This window comes from Somniosus microcephalus, unplaced genomic scaffold (genome assembly GCF_052327205.1).
Source record: "Somniosus microcephalus isolate GS21.2 unplaced genomic scaffold, FLI_Smic_1.0 unresolved_chr7, whole genome shotgun sequence".
Lineage (NCBI taxonomy): Eukaryota > Metazoa > Chordata > Chondrichthyes > Squaliformes > Somniosidae > Somniosus > Somniosus microcephalus.
The window spans coordinates 14,735,468-14,751,009 of record NW_028225185.1 but is presented as its reverse complement, the minus strand read 5'-3'; the positions used below and the strand labels follow the sequence as shown (position 1 = coordinate 14,751,009).

The 15,542-nt window shown below is 52.3% G+C and overlaps 1 protein-coding gene across 6 annotated transcripts in view; it reads right to left on the bottom strand.

The window, feature by feature from the left end:
• Positions 1–15,542, bottom strand: part of setdb1b (SET domain bifurcated histone lysine methyltransferase 1b) — an 88,868-nt gene that overhangs the window by 54,616 nt on the left and 18,710 nt on the right. For 2 of the 6 annotated variants that reach the window (XM_085978691.1, XM_085978690.1), the window contains exons 2-5: positions 8,317–9,059; positions 4,289–4,506; positions 2,298–2,521; positions 674–747 (exon numbers count right to left, since the gene is read on the bottom strand). In XM_085978691.1, the coding sequence (XP_085834817.1) occupies positions 674–747; positions 2,298–2,521; positions 4,289–4,506; positions 8,317–8,967 (1,167 nt within the window). In that variant the 5' untranslated portion in view covers positions 8,968–9,059. The remainder of the gene's footprint in view (positions 1–673; positions 748–2,297; positions 2,522–4,288; positions 4,507–8,316; positions 9,060–15,542) is intronic. The other 4 variants (XM_085978693.1, XM_085978692.1, XM_085978695.1 and 1 more) reach the window with 3 other exon arrangements.

Genomic DNA, 15,542 nt, shown 5'->3' with positions numbered 1-15,542 from the left:
GAGAGAGATCGTCTACCGATCCCACATCCCGTTCGAGCATGGCGCACCTGGATCCACATTCGTCCTTGCGATGATTTTGACGTTAGCGCTTGATGTCGGACAGGGCTCACTCCACCACCCCTCCGCCCCCCCCCCCCCCCCGCAGCTAACAAAACTCCCACACCGTCCTAAAGTGCTGAGCATGCCTTGGAGCAACAGTCCACTTTGACTCAGCTACCCAGTTGCCAAATGCACTCCTTGCAAGGCCCGAGGGGATGGGATCATGGAGAGTGCGGGACACATCATCGTATTGTCAAAAGTTACATATTCATCGTGACAATCATAGAACCTTACAGCACAGGAGGAGGCCATTCAGCCCTCGTTATTATGCCGGCTCTTTGAAAGAGCTGTTCAATTACTCCCACTCCCCCTGTTCTTTCCCCTCAGCCCTGCAAATTGTTCCTTTTCAAGTATCTATGAGTTCCTACTTTAATGGGGCCCCTTTGCTCCCAGGACAGAAGCAGGGGTAACCCTGCCTCTTAACAGCACTCCCGTGCCTTCTTCCCGCTGGCGAGCGTGAACAGGAGCGAGGACGACACCGAGTCCCAGCTCCGCCAAAGCTGCGCAGCCTGGGCAGGACAGGGGGCTGCAGCTGAAGGCGCGCCGCTGCAAGGGAGCTTGCAAACACACTTACCAGCGACGGCTCGCGGGTAATCTTGCTCAGCGCCGACACGGTCGATGCGGAGGGCGCGGCTCTCCCCGTTTCAACTGTGGAGAGAGTTTGTGCGATCAGTAAACTGCGCCAAGAACAGTCGTCGACAAGCGGAGTTGGATAAATGATTAAAAATACACCCACTCGCAAAGAATCGAGAGGACACTAAAATAAGAAATGCCTGTGTAGTCCACAAGCACATTTGCTACGGAAGGAAATGCTGAAACAGAGCAGAACAGCCAACGGCCATTAGGGACAGGAGGAGGCCATTCAGCCCCTCGAGCCTGCCCCGCCATTCCAATCAGCTGATCTGCACCTCAACTCCATGCTCCCGCCTTTGCTCCAGGTTCCTCAATACCCTCAGCCATCAAAAATCGATCGAGCTCAGTCTTGAAAGCTCCAATTGTTCCCACAGCCTTTGGGGGGTGGTGAGAGTTCCAAATTTCCACCAGCCTTTGGGTGAAAAAATGCCTCCTGATCAGACTGGCTCTAATTTTAAGACGGAGACCCACCACCCCCACCAAACCCAGCCCCAGCTAGGCTCAACACACACAGCCTCGCTGAATAGGATCAGCCCCACCTACGATCAGTATTCCTCAGTCCCTTCTCTCTCCAGCGCACCCTGCTGAACCGACTTAAGCCGGGTGCCTCGATGGCTCCACCCGACAATTTACTCCACAACTGGTCGAGTGCAAACGATTTGCCGGATTTCCCTTCCTCGCACTCCCAAATGTTTCCCCTGGGATTTGAACCCTTCACCACAGGGGAACAGTTTTCCTGGAGCGATTGCGGGCAATGCCCCTTCGTAAATCTTGAAAACTTCAACTGGGTCACCTGGCAGCCTCCTCGGTGCAATGGGTCTGGATTTCAACACAGGGAGGAGGAAGCGGGTATCGGATACAAGTCAGGAGTGTGAGGGAATACTCTCCACTTGCCTGGATGAGTGCAGCTCCAACAACGCTCAAGAAGCTCGACACCATCCAGGACAAAGCAGCCCGCTTGATTGGCCCCCCATCCACCACCTTAAACATCCACTCCCTCCACCACCGGCGCACCGTGGCTGCAGTGTGCACCATCTACAAGATGCACTGCAGCAACTCGCCAAGGCTCTTCGGCAGCACCTCCCAAACCCGCCACCTCTTCCACCTGGAAGGACAAGGGCAGCAGGCGCATGGGAACACCACCACCTCCAAGTTCCCCTCCAAGTCACACACACACACCATCCTGACTTTGACTATCGGTGCCGTTCCTTCATCGTCGCTGGGTCAAAATCCTGGAACTCCCTCCCTAACAGCACTGTGGGAGCACCTTCACCACACGGGACTGCAGCGGTTCAAGGCGGCGGCTCACCACCGCCTTCTCAAGGGGCAATTAGGGATGGGCAATAAATGCCGGCCTTGCCAGTGACGCCCACATGGCGTGAATGAATTACAAAAGGGGCTTAGCAGGAACAAGAGAGAACGCAGAGCAGCACTGATCCGAGCAGTATTAATAAAATCTAGAAGAAGGAGACAAGTTGTTTTTAGAGGGGTGGGGAGGTAAAGAAAGCAAGGACTGTTACCTCTGCGAAAGGAAAGAACTGCGGTAATGTCTAAAACTTGCCCACCTGCACTTGTTAAAGGGCAGCACGAAGGGTCAGAACTGCTAGGTCCCCTACCAGGTTCCACAGCCATCACGTCATCATCGTCGTCATCATCGTCCAGGATTTCAATCACTTCCGACGGCTTGGTGGCGTTCTTCGCGCCCGCCCCCTCCTGGTCCGTCTCCTCGTACTTCAGCCCCAGGTTGCAGTACAGGTCCTTCACCATCGTCTCGCACACTTCCACCGACCTGCCCGCACACGAGGGGAGGGGGGTAATGTTAGAATGGGGTTATCGGTCGCCTGCACAACCGGTGCAGCCTGGGACCCAGCAACAGCGCGGTCGTAGAGGCTGCGCAACTGCAGCTCAGCCCGATGCCGTCTGCGCGCAGAGGGGTCATTGGATGGCCTTGCCCTTCACAACACATGGGGCGCCCTAGGCCGATTGCAGGACCCCGGCTATGATCAGCTAATAACTCAGCACGGTGCCTCGGAGATTACGCAAAACTCCCGCAGATTGTACGCTAAAACCACAGCCTGGGGCTCAAACTCACGGCCTTCTGACCCAGAGGTGGAAGTCTTACCGACGGGTGTTAGCTGTGGCTCAGTGGGTAGCACTCCCTCGCCTCTCAGTCAGAAGGTTGTGGATTCAAGCTCCAGTCCAGAGACTTGAGCCCATACATAATCAAGGCCGACACTCTAATGTCAGCATTGAGGGAGCGCCGCACTGTCGAAGGGGCGGTGCTGAGGGAGCGCCGCACTGTCGGAGGGGCGGTGCTGAGGGAGCGCCGCACTGTCGGAGGGGCGGTGCTGAGGGAGCGCCGCACTGTCGGAGGGGCGGTGCTGAGGGAGCGCCGCACTGTCGGAGGGGCGGTGCTGAGGGAGCGCCGCACTGTCGGAGGGGCGGTGCTGAGGGAGCGCCGCACTGTCGGAGGGGCGGTGCTGAGGGAGCGCCGCACTGTCGGAGGGGCGGTGCTGAGGGAGCGCCGCACTGTCGGAGGGGCGGTGCTGAGGGAGCGCCGCACTGTCGGAGGGGCGGTGCTGAGGGAGCGCCGCACTGTCGGAGGGGCGGTGCTGAGGGAGCGCCGCACTGTCGGAGGGGCGGTGCTGAGGGAGCGCCGCACTGGCGGAGGGGCGGTACTGAGGGAGCGCCGCACTGTCGGAGAGGCGGTACTGAGGGAGCGCCGCACTGTCGGCGGGGCGGTGCTGAGGGAGCGCCGCACTGGCGGGGGGGCGGTGCTGAGGGAGCGCCGCACTGTCGGAGGGGCGGTACTGAGGGAGCACCGCACTGTCGGAGGGGCGGTACTGAGGGAGCGCCGCACTGTCGGAGGGGCGGTACTGAGGGAGCGCCGCACTGTCGGAGGGGCAGTACTGAGGGAGCGCCGTACTGTCGGAGGGGCAGTACTGAGGGAGCACCGCACTGTCGGAGGGGCGGTACTGAGGGAGCGCCGCACTGTCGGAGGGGCAGTACTGAGGGAGCGCCGCACTGTCGGAGGGGCGGTACTGAGGGAGCGCCGCACTGTCGGAGGGGCAGTACTGAGGGAGCGCCGCACTGTCGGAGGTGCCATCTTTCGGCTGAGACGTTCACCTGAGGGGGCAGACGGGGCCTCAGTTTAATGTAAAAGATCCCACGGCCACTATTGGAAGAAGAGCAGGGGGAGTCCTCCCCGGTGTCCTGGGGCCAATATTTATCCCTCAGCCCACATCACAAACGGGTTATCTGATCTGGTCATTATCTCATCGCTGTTTGTGGGAGCTTGCTCTGTGCAAATTTGGCTGCCGCATTTCCTACATTACAACAGCGCTCCGAAAGCTTGTGATTTCAAATAAAGCTGTTGGACTATAACCTGGTGTTGTGTGACTTTTTACGATAATTAAGAAGTACTTCATTGGCTGTAAAGCACTTTGGGACGTCCCGAGGATGTGGAAGTCGCTATTTACGTCTCTCCTAACTGAGGCAAGTGGACAAACAGCACGAGAAGGTGGAGAAAAATCAAGTCAAGAGAAAAGCCTCATACCTGGACGCATCCTCGAACAGGCCGTCTACGTGAGCAACTTCGGCTTCTTTCTTCTCCACCCAGCTCTCAAGTTCCAGGAGGGCGGCTTTGCGCTGCTTGAGGAAGTCCACCTTCTCCAGCTCGTTGTCGATCCACTCGCGAATCTCCTCCATCGAGACGCCCAAGTCCTCCACGGCCAGGTCCATGGTGTCCGTGGATGCCATTGCCGCCCCCTTCTTCTGAAAGCACAAAGCGCGTCGCACAATGAAACCCGTCGCTGCCCTTCCCTCGTCCGCACCCTTCAGCGCCAGGGTTAGAATACCGCTGCGGTGTTTCATCGATAGAGAGCAGTAAACACAAAGGACACAGAGCAAAAGTGCTGTCTGGTGTGATAGAAGGGGTCAAGGCGGCGGCTCGCCACCACCTTCTCAAGGAGGCAACAAGGGGGTGGACAATAAATGCCAGCGGCGCCCACATCCCAAGAATCATTTTTGTTAAAACTACAATTAGCATCAGTGACTCCTGGGCTAGGGAGGTGGTGAACATAACAAATAAGAGCAGGAATAGGCCCCTCGGCCCCGCTCCGCCATTCAATGAGATCATGGCTGATCTTGGGCTCAAAGCCACTGCCCCGCCCGCTCCCCATAACCCTTCACTCCCTTATCTTGCAAAAATCTGTCTCTCTCCACCTTAATGACCCAGCCTCCACGGCTCTCCGGGGCAGAGAATTCCACAGATTTACGACCCTCTGAGAAGAAATTCCTCCTCATCTCAGTTCTAAAAGGGTGACCCTTTATTCTGAAACTACAGAAACATCGAAAAATAGGAGCAGGAGTAGGCCATTCGGCCCCATCTCGTTACGAATGCTGCGTGCATTCAGATGTAGAGCTTTTAACTTTGTCTTTTTACCATTTCTCCTCGTTTTGGCCCCATTTTCTGTTGCGCTCTTATTTTTAAACATTCGGTCCCTTCCTGTCGCACTCTGGTTACTATTTCCCCCCGTCGCTATCCTGCTCTATTGTTTTCTCATTGACTTTTTTAATTCCCGCTCACCTGGACCCTGGGTGGGGGGGGGGGGGGGGGCAAAGTCAGATGGATTCTCTGAGCCAGTGGGCCTTACTGGAAAGTGGACGTCTGTGCCCGAACGAACAAATGATCGTTTTGACGGGGTACAACGCCATGGGCGCCGGCTCCCCTCTGGCGTCACACCGGGGTGACCGGTCTCCAAAGTTAGGTTTGGAAAGGGCTGTTCTTGGCGCTGTTGTCTAACTGGTGGCTCAATCGCAAGCCACAACAGCAAGATCATCAGTAATTATCAGCAGCTCGAGATATCTGGGAATTCATAGGGACAGGAATTGAAACTATATACACATGGGCTCAAGAGGCTCCAGAATAGTCATCTCTACAACCCATGATAACAAAATCTTGGACATGCCTGTGCTAGGTAGATAAAAAGCAGAGTTAAACTTGAGGAAAAAAATTAAAATAGGACAGAATGAGATTGGGATTAAAGGGACAATAGAATCGACGGGGTTTTACAATGTATTCTCAGTACAGGAAACTCACTTTTAACCGGCACCTAAATAACCGGCAATCTCTGTTAACCGGCAAAATTCAGGAGTAGGTTCAGGTAAGTTTTACTTCATATTAGTGGCCGTTCCTGGCTCTGTGGCTGGGTAACCGGGGTTCGGCACTTGTTGCTAAGCAACAGGGGCGCTTGGTCTGTGGCTGGAGTTCCTGCAGCTGTTGCTAAGCAACAGGGAAGCCTGGATTTGTTGCTGTGTACGGGGCTCTCGTACCTTTTAACTATACCTCTCTGTAATCCGGACTTTTTGATAAACCGGCACCACGCCGATCCCGTCGGTGCCGGATAATAAAGAGTTTCCTGTATTTATTTTAGTAATTCAAGGTTAGTGTTACAGTGTTAGTTACTCCTGGCATTTGAGTAGCTTTATTACTGTGGTATTAGTGTTTGTTCGTAGCACTTCCTGCCAACTTTTCCCATCATTAATTCAGGCGTCCACGTTTATAATGATCACACTCATGCCAGTGGAGGGGCTGCAGCGCCACACTGGCAGGAGGGTGTAATTACAGCGCTGAAAATTTGCAGACGCAGGTTCCAGTCTAAATGGGCAGTGTTTACTGACAGCACCGTGTCAGCCAATGAGTTGGAGGCTGGGCAGGACTCACAGCAGTGTATCTTACAGCGAACAAAGTCCATTTACTCAGTCTGTATAAACAGCGCGCTACAGCAAACAGTCCACAGAGTCTACTTGAAAAGAGCCCCTGCAAACTACAGCAAATCACGGCTGAAACCGCAGCAACGTCTCCCAGTAAAAGCAGAGCGATTTCTCCAGCACAATGCAGCGAGTGGAGGGTAGTTACACAATACAAATTCTGGGCGTAAAAAATCAATCCCCGTCACTAACAGCAGTGCGGGCTCCAGGCGGGGGAATTAATCAATCATCCCCGTTCTAGCCAGGAATAGTGGCGTCACTCTATGCAGCCATCAATGGGGACACGCGAACTTATAATGGAAATAGAAGACTAAGGGCAGAACGCATAACTTTAAAATGTGGACCGAATTACATATGCACGTCCAGCTTTACCTTAAGATAACACTTGATTACGACCTACACCATGAAAGATCGATTACAATATTAAGAGACACATCTGGCCAAATCTTCATTTTGGAAATTGACTCAGCATAGAATCATCCAAGCACTGAAGGTACAACCCCACCTCACGTACGGACGAGCAGTCACCTTTCTGCGGAGTGCAAAGAGTTAACTACATCAGGCTTCACGCCTAGCATGGAGCCTCGGTAGACTGGAGCAGAGATTGGAGATAGGGCTACAACACTACAGGGCTGTACTCCCAACTAGCACGGCTTCGCGCTGGGAGCCTGGTCTCACAGAATGATCCCTCCAGTGAACGAGATTCCCATGTATTTCCGGTTGCACTGTTACAGAGGTGGAATAGGAGATTCATGCACACAGTGCCCTATGTCACAAGATCTCAATCTGTGTGTGTCAGCCGTAACTCTGACTCTCACCTCCGAGTCAGAAGGCTGTGGGTACAAGCCCCACTCCAGAGACTTGAGCAGAAAAACCTTGGCTGACACTCCCAGTGCAGTACTGAGGGAGCGCCACACTGTTGGAGGGGCGGTACTGAGGGAGCGCCGCACTGTCGGAGGGCCTGTACTGAGGGAGCGCCGCACTGTCGGAGGGGCGGTACTGAGGGAGCGCCGCACTGTCGGAGGGGCGGTACCGAGGGAGCGCCGCACTGTCGGAGGGCCTGTACCGAGGGAGCGCCGCACTGTCGGAGGGCCGGTACTGAGGGAGCGCCGCACTGTCGGAGGGGGCGGTACTGAGGGAGGGGCGGTACTGAGGGAGCGGCGCACTGTCGGAGGGGGGGTACTGAGGGAGCGCCGCACTGCCGGAGGTGCAGTACTGAGGGAGCGCCGCACTGCCGGAGGTGCAGTACTGAGGGAGCGCCGCACTGTCGGAGGGGCAGTACTGAGGGAGCGCCGCACTGCCGGAGGTGCAGTACTGAGGGAGCGCCGCACTGTCGGAGGGGCGGTACTGAGGGAGCGCCGCACTGTCGGAGGTGCTGTCTTTCGGATGTGACGTTAAACCGAGGCCCCGCCTGCTCTCTCAGGTGGATATAAAAGATCCCACGGCCACTATTGGAAGAAGAGCAGGGGGAGTTCTCCCCGGTGTCCTGGGCCCAATATTTATCCCTCAACCAACATCACTAAAAAAAAGATGATCTGATCATTATCACATTGCTGTTTGTAGGAGCTTGCTGTGCGCAAATTGGCTGCCGCGCTTCCTACATAACAACAGTGACCACACTTTAGAAAAAGTACTTCATTGGCTGTAAAGTGCTTTGTGACGTCCTGAGGTGGTGAAAGGCGCTGGAGAAATGCAAGCCCTCATCTTTCTTTCTTATTTCTACCCATACAATCTTGCAGCCACTCCGTGCCTTGCAACTGGATCAGCGGGCTGCCGCAGAGGGCACAGCTCTGCAACTGGTTCTCCACCAACCTCAACGTCAGAGCCTGCGGTGTGGGACGGCGCGGGAGGCGGGCGAGGGGACAGACGATGGCGCCACCGTCCTTGGCGTAAACTTGCAGCAATCTTGTGCCTTGTACTCGGGTCAGAGGATTGCTGGAGTGTGCGGGGGTCTCCGCCGGCCTCGATTCGGGAGCGTTGAACGCGGGGCGGGGTCGGAGCCTGGCCACCGGCTGTCCCGTCGCGAAGGCGCCGGCGCCGCTTCCGTTGGCGCAGCCGCGCGGCGATTCTGCGCCTGGTGCTCGGGTCGCAGGGCTGCTGCGGGGCGGGCGACTCGCCGACCGTCGCCCGGCCGGCCGCCGGCTCGGGACGCTGGGGGCCGCCGCGAAGGCGCGCCCGCCGCTTCTGCTGGCGGAGCCTCCCGAGCTCTCTGCGCCGGTGCGCCGCCGCGGCCTCGGCCAGGCGCTGCTGCTCCAGTGCGGACGGGCTCAGCGCATCTTGCAAACGCCGCCGCTTGTTCCGGGTGCACTCCCTCGGCAGCAGGTGCTGCTGCCTCAGACGGTCTCTCAACAGGTAACGCCCCACCGCCTCGTGCTCGGCTGTCGACTGCCGCCTCTCGCCGTGGTCTTCTGGCGCAGACACTTTCCGACGCGAAGGCGCTGCCAGCTTGGAAGCGGAATCCATGGCTGAAAGCCTTGCGGCATTTTACTTGGCAGTTACTAACACTGCAGCACGAGTTTTCATCTTAAATATCGAACGCCCCTCCCATTTCGACTCTGTAGAGGGGAAACAAAAAATCGAGGCTCATGCTCACACCCAAACAAAGACTCCCATACACACAGACACACACACACGAACTATGTATCTCAATCGGTCCTCACTGCCTGTTCCAGTGATATCCTGTCAAGTGCAAGTCAAATATCTCGTGGTAGTCAAATGGGTACAGGAAACTTTCTGGTATCCGGCACGGACGGGACGGGACCGACCTGGTGCCGGTCCATCAACAATGCCGGATAACCGGACGCTATAGTTAAAAGATACGGAGCTTCTGAGCTCCGTCTAAAGCAACAAACCCTGTTGCTTACAGCTTCAAAACAATCGGCACAACTTGCAAGCGTCTCTGTAGCTTAGCAACAGCTTCAGCTACATGCTTGCACAGCCACAAATGAGTAAAAAAAAGTTATCTGAAAGCGGCGGCAGATTCAAATCGGCGGCAGTTGAGAGGTGAGGCCCGATCAGAACATCGGACCTGTGAAGGGGCAGTGACCGGCGGCAGTTAAAAGCGGCGGCAGATTCAAATCGGCGGCAGTTGAGAGCTGGTGCAGTCGGGAGAGCAGGAGGCCAGTAACTCTTATATAGGTGGAGCTGTTGCTAAACCCGAAACACTACAGTGTAGTGTCTCCCACCCTTCCACCTCCTCTAACCTTTTAGGGGTTAGGGGAAGTTGAAAAGGTAGGTTCAATTTATTTTATTTCAGGAGCCTAACCTAGGTGGAAAAGGTTCCAGGACAGGAGGCGGCAGTGAAAATACAACACCAGAAAACAGGTAGGTGACTGGTTGGTGAGTACTTTCACAAACTTATTCTAAGTAGAATTCAATAATTAAGCTAAATCGTAGTAAATAAAAGGGTATTGTAAGGGTTAAGTCATGGAAGGGCAGCTCGGACCCGTGTCATGCTCCTCCTGTGCCATGTGGGAAATCAGGGACACTGTCCCTGACAACTATGTGTGCAGGAAGTGTGTCCAGCTGCAGCTCCTAGCGGACCGCATGGCGGCGCTGGAGCTGCGAATGGACTCACTCTGGAGCATACGCGATGCTGAGGATCTTGTGGATAGCACATTCAGTGAGTTGGTCACACCGCAGGTAAAGGCTAGCTCAGACAGTAAATGGGTGACCAAAAGGCAGGGTAAAGGCAGGAAGGTAGTGCAGGAGTCACCTGCGGTCATCTCCCTCCAAAACAGGTTTACCGTTTTGGGTACTGTTGGGGGAGATGACTTATCAGGGGAAGGCACCAGCAGCCAGGTTCAGGGCACCATGACTGGCTCTGCTGCACAGAAGGGCGGGAAAAAGAGGGATAGGGCTATAGTGATAGGGGATTCAATTGTAAGGGGGATAGATAGGAGTTTCTGTGGCCGAGACCGAGACTCCAAGATGGTATGTTGCCTCCCTGGTGCAAGGGTCAAGGATGTCTCGGAGCGGGTGCAGAGCATTCTGAAGGGGGAGGGGGATCAGCCAGTTGTCGTGGTACATGTAGGTACCAACGATGTAGGTAAAAAGAGGGAGGAGGTCCTACAAGCTGAATTTAGGGAGTTAGGAGCTAAATTGAAAAGTAGGACCTCAAAGGTAGTAATCTCTGGATTGCTACCAGTGCCACGAGCTAATAAGTTTAGAGAGAGTAAGATAGATAAGCTAAATACGTGGCTTGAGCAGTGGTGCAAGGGAGAGGGATTTAAATTCTTGAGGCATTGGAACCAGTTCTTGGGGAGGAGTGACCTGTACCAAGGGGACGGTCTACACCTGAACTGTGAGGGAGCCGATGTCCTCGGGGTAATATTTTCTAGGGCGGTTCGGGAGGATTTAAACTAATTTGGCAGGGGGATGGGAACCTAGGTAGTGGAAAAGAGGGAAGTCATATGAAGTCAGAAATAGATGGTAGAAAGGTGAGAAGCAATAAGCAAAGGAGAGAAACACAAAGGGCCAAACTAATTCACAATGAGAGTGTGAAAAAAGCAAGCCTGAAGGCTTTGTATCTTAATGCTAGAAGCATTAGGAACAAGGTGGATGAATTAGTTGTGGAAATAGAGGTAAACAAGTATGATTTGATTGGGATTACAGAAACGTGGCTGCAGGGTGGGCAAGGCTGGGAACTTAACATCCAGGGATATACAATATTTAGGAAGGATCGGCAAAAAGGTAGGGGAGGTGGGGTAGCATTGCTGGTAAAGGAGGGGATTAATGCAATGGAAAGGAAGGATATTAACTCGGATGAAACGGAATCTGTATGGGTAGAAATGAGAAATAGCAAGGGGAGGAAAACGTTAGTGGGTGTGATATATAGGCCTCCAAATAGTAATATGGAGGTGAGGGAAGGCATAAAAAGGGAAATTAGAGAAGCGTGCGATAAGAGCACAGCTGTCATCATGGGTGACTTTAATTTACATATTGATTGGACTACCCAAATTAGTAAAAATTCTGAGGAGGAGGAATTCCTGGAATGTTTTCGGGACGGTTATCTGGACCAATATGTCGAGGAGCCGACTCGAGATCAGGCCATTTTAGACTGGGTATTGTGCAATGAGAAGGGACTTATCAGCAATCTTCTTGTACGAGGCCCCTTGGGTCAGAGCGATCATAATATGATCGAGCTCTCAGTCGAGATGGAGAGTGAGGAAATTGAATCAGAGACTAAGGTCCAGAACTTAAATAAAGGGAATTACGAGGGTATGAGACGGGAATTGGGTAAGATTGATTGGGTGGTGTTTCTGGGGGGATTGACAGTGGATAGACAATGGCAAGCATTCAAAGATAGAATGGAAGAATTCCAGAACATGTTTATACCGGTTTGGCATAAAAATAAACCTAAAAAGGTGACTCAACCGTGGATAACGAGGGAAATTAGGGACAGCATAAAATCAAAAAAAAGGGCATATCAACTGGCAAAAAAAAGCACCAGACCGGAAGATTGGGGGCAGTACAGGATACAGCAAAAGAGGACAAAGGGATTAATCAGGAAGGGGAAAATAGAATACGAAAGTAAACTTGCAGCAAACATAAAGACAGACTGCAAAAGCTTTTATCGGTATATCAGGAGGAAAAGACTGGTAAAATCCCAAGTCGGTCCCTTGCAGTCCGATTCGGGAGAATATATAATGGAGAATAAGGAAATGGCAGACCAATTAAACTCATACTTTGGCTCTGTATTCACAAAGGAGGACACAAATAACCTCCCAGGAATATCGGCAAACATAGGGACTAATGAGAGGGAGGAGCTGACAGAAATTAGTATCTCTAGGGATATGGTGTTGGGTAAGTTGAGGGGACTGAAGGCCGACAAATCCCCGGGGCCTGATAAACTACATCCTAGGGTACTTAAGGAGGTGGCCCTGGAGATAGCAGATGCTCTAAGGATCATCTTCCGGAACTCCATTGACTCGGGAACAGTACCCGTGGATTGGAGGGTAGCTAATGTTACCCCAATATTTAAAAAGGGGGGTAGAGAGAAAGCAGGGAATTATAGACCAGTAAGCCTTACATCGGTTGTGGGCAAAATGCTAGAGTCCATTATTAAGGATAAAATAGCGGAGCACTTGACAAATGGGGAAAGGATCGGACAGAGTCAACATGGATTTACAAAGGGTAAATCGTGTTTGACTAATCTGCTGGAATTTTTTGAGGAAGTAACTGGTAAAATAGATGGGGGAGAGCCAATGGATGTGGTGTACCTTGACTTCCAGAAAGCCTTCGATAAGGTTCCACACAAAAGATTATCATGCAAAATTAAGGCTCATGGGATTGGGGGCAAAGTATTAACGTGGATAGAGAACTGGCTGGCGGATAGAAAACAGAGAGTTGGAATAAACGGCTCGTTTTCGGAGTGGCAGGCAGTGACCAGCGGGGTGCCGCAAGGATCTGTCCTGGGACCCCAGCTGTTCACAATATATATAAATGATCTGGATCAGGGAATTGGATGCAATATTTCCAAATTCGCTGACGACACTAAACTAGGAGGAGGGTGGGCTCTGATGAGGATGTCAGGAGGCTACAGTGCGATTTGGACAGGTTGGGGGAATGGGCGGATACGGGGCAGATGCACTATAATGTGGATAAATGCGAGGTTATCCACTTTGGGGGTAAAAACAGGAGGGTAGATTATTATCTAAATGGCAATAGATTGGGAGATGGGGAAGTGCAGAGGGACCTGGGTGTTCTTGTGCACCAGTCACTGAAGGAGAGCATGCAGGTGCAACAGGCGATTAAGAAGGCAAATGGTATGTTGGCCTTCATATCAAGGGGGTTCGAGTATAGGAATAGGGATACCTTACTACAGCTGTACAAGGTGCTGGTGAGACCGCATCTGGAGTATTGTGTACAGTTTTGGTCGCCCCATCTGCGGAAGGATGTTCTTGCCATGGAAAGAGTGCAACGGCGATTCACCAGGCTGATACCTGGAATGGCGGGAATGACCTACGAAGAGAGATTAAATAGTTTGGGCTTGTACTCACTGGAGTTTAGAAGATTGAGAGGGGATCTCATCGAAACATATAAAATTATGGCAGGCCTGGACAGGCTGAATTCAGAGAGAATGTTTCCAATGGCCGGGGAGCACAGAACCAGGGGCCACAGTCTAAAAATAGCGGGCAAATCATTTAAAACAGAGATGAGGAAGAATTTCTTCACTCAAAGAGTGGTGAGCCTGTGGAATTCCCTGCCACAGAGGGCTGTGAAGGCTAATTCAATAAATATTTTCAAGAGAGAATTGGATATATTTCTGAAGGCTAAGGGGATTAAGGGTTACGGAGAAAAGGCGGGGACGGGGTACTGAACTGGTAAGATCAGCTATGATCTCAGACGAAGATCAGCCATGATCTCATTGAATGGCGGAGCAGGCTCGAAGGGCCGAATGGCCTACTCCTGTTCCTATCTCTATGTTAATCTATGTATGTTAATGACTCCTGAATTTTGCTGGTGGCTAGAGCGTTCTGGTTATTTAGTGGCCGGTTAATCGAAAGTTTCCTGTACATGAATTCATTATTTTCAGTATCTGACCAGTATAATTAATTATCCTTCAGCGACAACTTGTGACGTAAGAAAATGACTCGGCACTTGGTCTAAGCGTTAAACAAAGCTTTAATCAACTGATTTACAACATGGAGGTCTAGTTGTGTCCTTCACTAGTTCCTGTTAAAGAATGTCCTGCGCAAGCTGGGCCCGTGCCCGAGTATTTATACTCTCCCTGGACAGCGCCACCCGCAGGCCGCTCAGTATTATTCCATAAGACTTTCTTTCATGAACGACTGATTCATGTCAACTTGCATTTATATAGCGCCTTTAACGTAGTAAAACGTCCCAAAGCGCTTCACAGGAGCGATTATCAAACAAAATTTGACACCGAGCCACATCAGGAGATATTAGGGCAGGTGACCGAAAGCTTGGTCAAAGAGGTGGCTTTTAAAGAGCATCTTAAAGGAGGAGAGAGAGGCGGAGAGGTTTAGGGAGGGAATTCCAGAGCTCGGGGCCCAGGCGGCTGAAGGCGCGGCCGCCAATGGTGGAAATCGGGGGATGCGCAAGAGGCTGGAATTGGAGGAGCGCAGAGATCTCCCGGCGGGGGGGGGGGGGGGGGATGTAGGGCTGGAGGAGGATCCAGACTTAGGGAGAGGGCCACGGAGGGATTTGAAAACAAGGATGAGAATTTTAAAATTGAGCCGTTGCTGGACTTGTGCAGCAATGACCGGGATCATAATGCAACAAAACAGCTACTTGTAGGCAAGGAGAGAGAGACAGCAAGCCTAAAACAAAAGGCCTGCGAGTGGTCCTGATGTATTAATTAGTTACTTTGCCATCGTGGATCACAACAGCAATAAAATAAGTCAGAAGAATAAAGGGTGGCATGACTAAATTACCAAAAATGAGCAAAGGGCTGGCGATTAAGAGAAACCGGGAGAGAGGTGGAATGAGGCAGATCGACGGGCCGAATGGCCTCCTTCTGTGCTGGATGATTCTGTACGATCATGTGGTTAGCCAATCAAAAGAGAGCCATGGCAAGGGGGGTCACGTATGTGCAATTAGCCAATGAGGTAAGGAGGAGTAAAGTCGAGTATGATCAAGGGTGACAGGAGTGTGATGTGACAAACAAAAGTAAGCGTCACATTTAGAGGAAGAGCAAATACGTTGGAGCAAAATTAGCAAATTTAAACCAGTTAACTACTTTCCGCAAGAGATGCCCTTGGTGGCGCTAGCTGAAAATACGAGCCGTCTGAGACATTGCGTAAAATGTCAACAGGAATCTCTCAGAGCAGTGGGAGTCTTTCAGAAAGGAAATAGAGTACAACATCAACATGTTCCCGTAAAGGTCAAGGGTGGGACCAACAAGCCCAGGATGTCAAGGGATATACAAGAATGGATTAGGGAAAAAAAGGGAGGCTTTTGGCAGATACAAAGGACTAAAAACAGTGGAAGCCCTAGAGGAGTATAGAAAGTGCAGGGGGGTACTTAAAAAAGAAATTAGGAGAGCGAAGAGGGGGCATGAAAAAACACTGGCA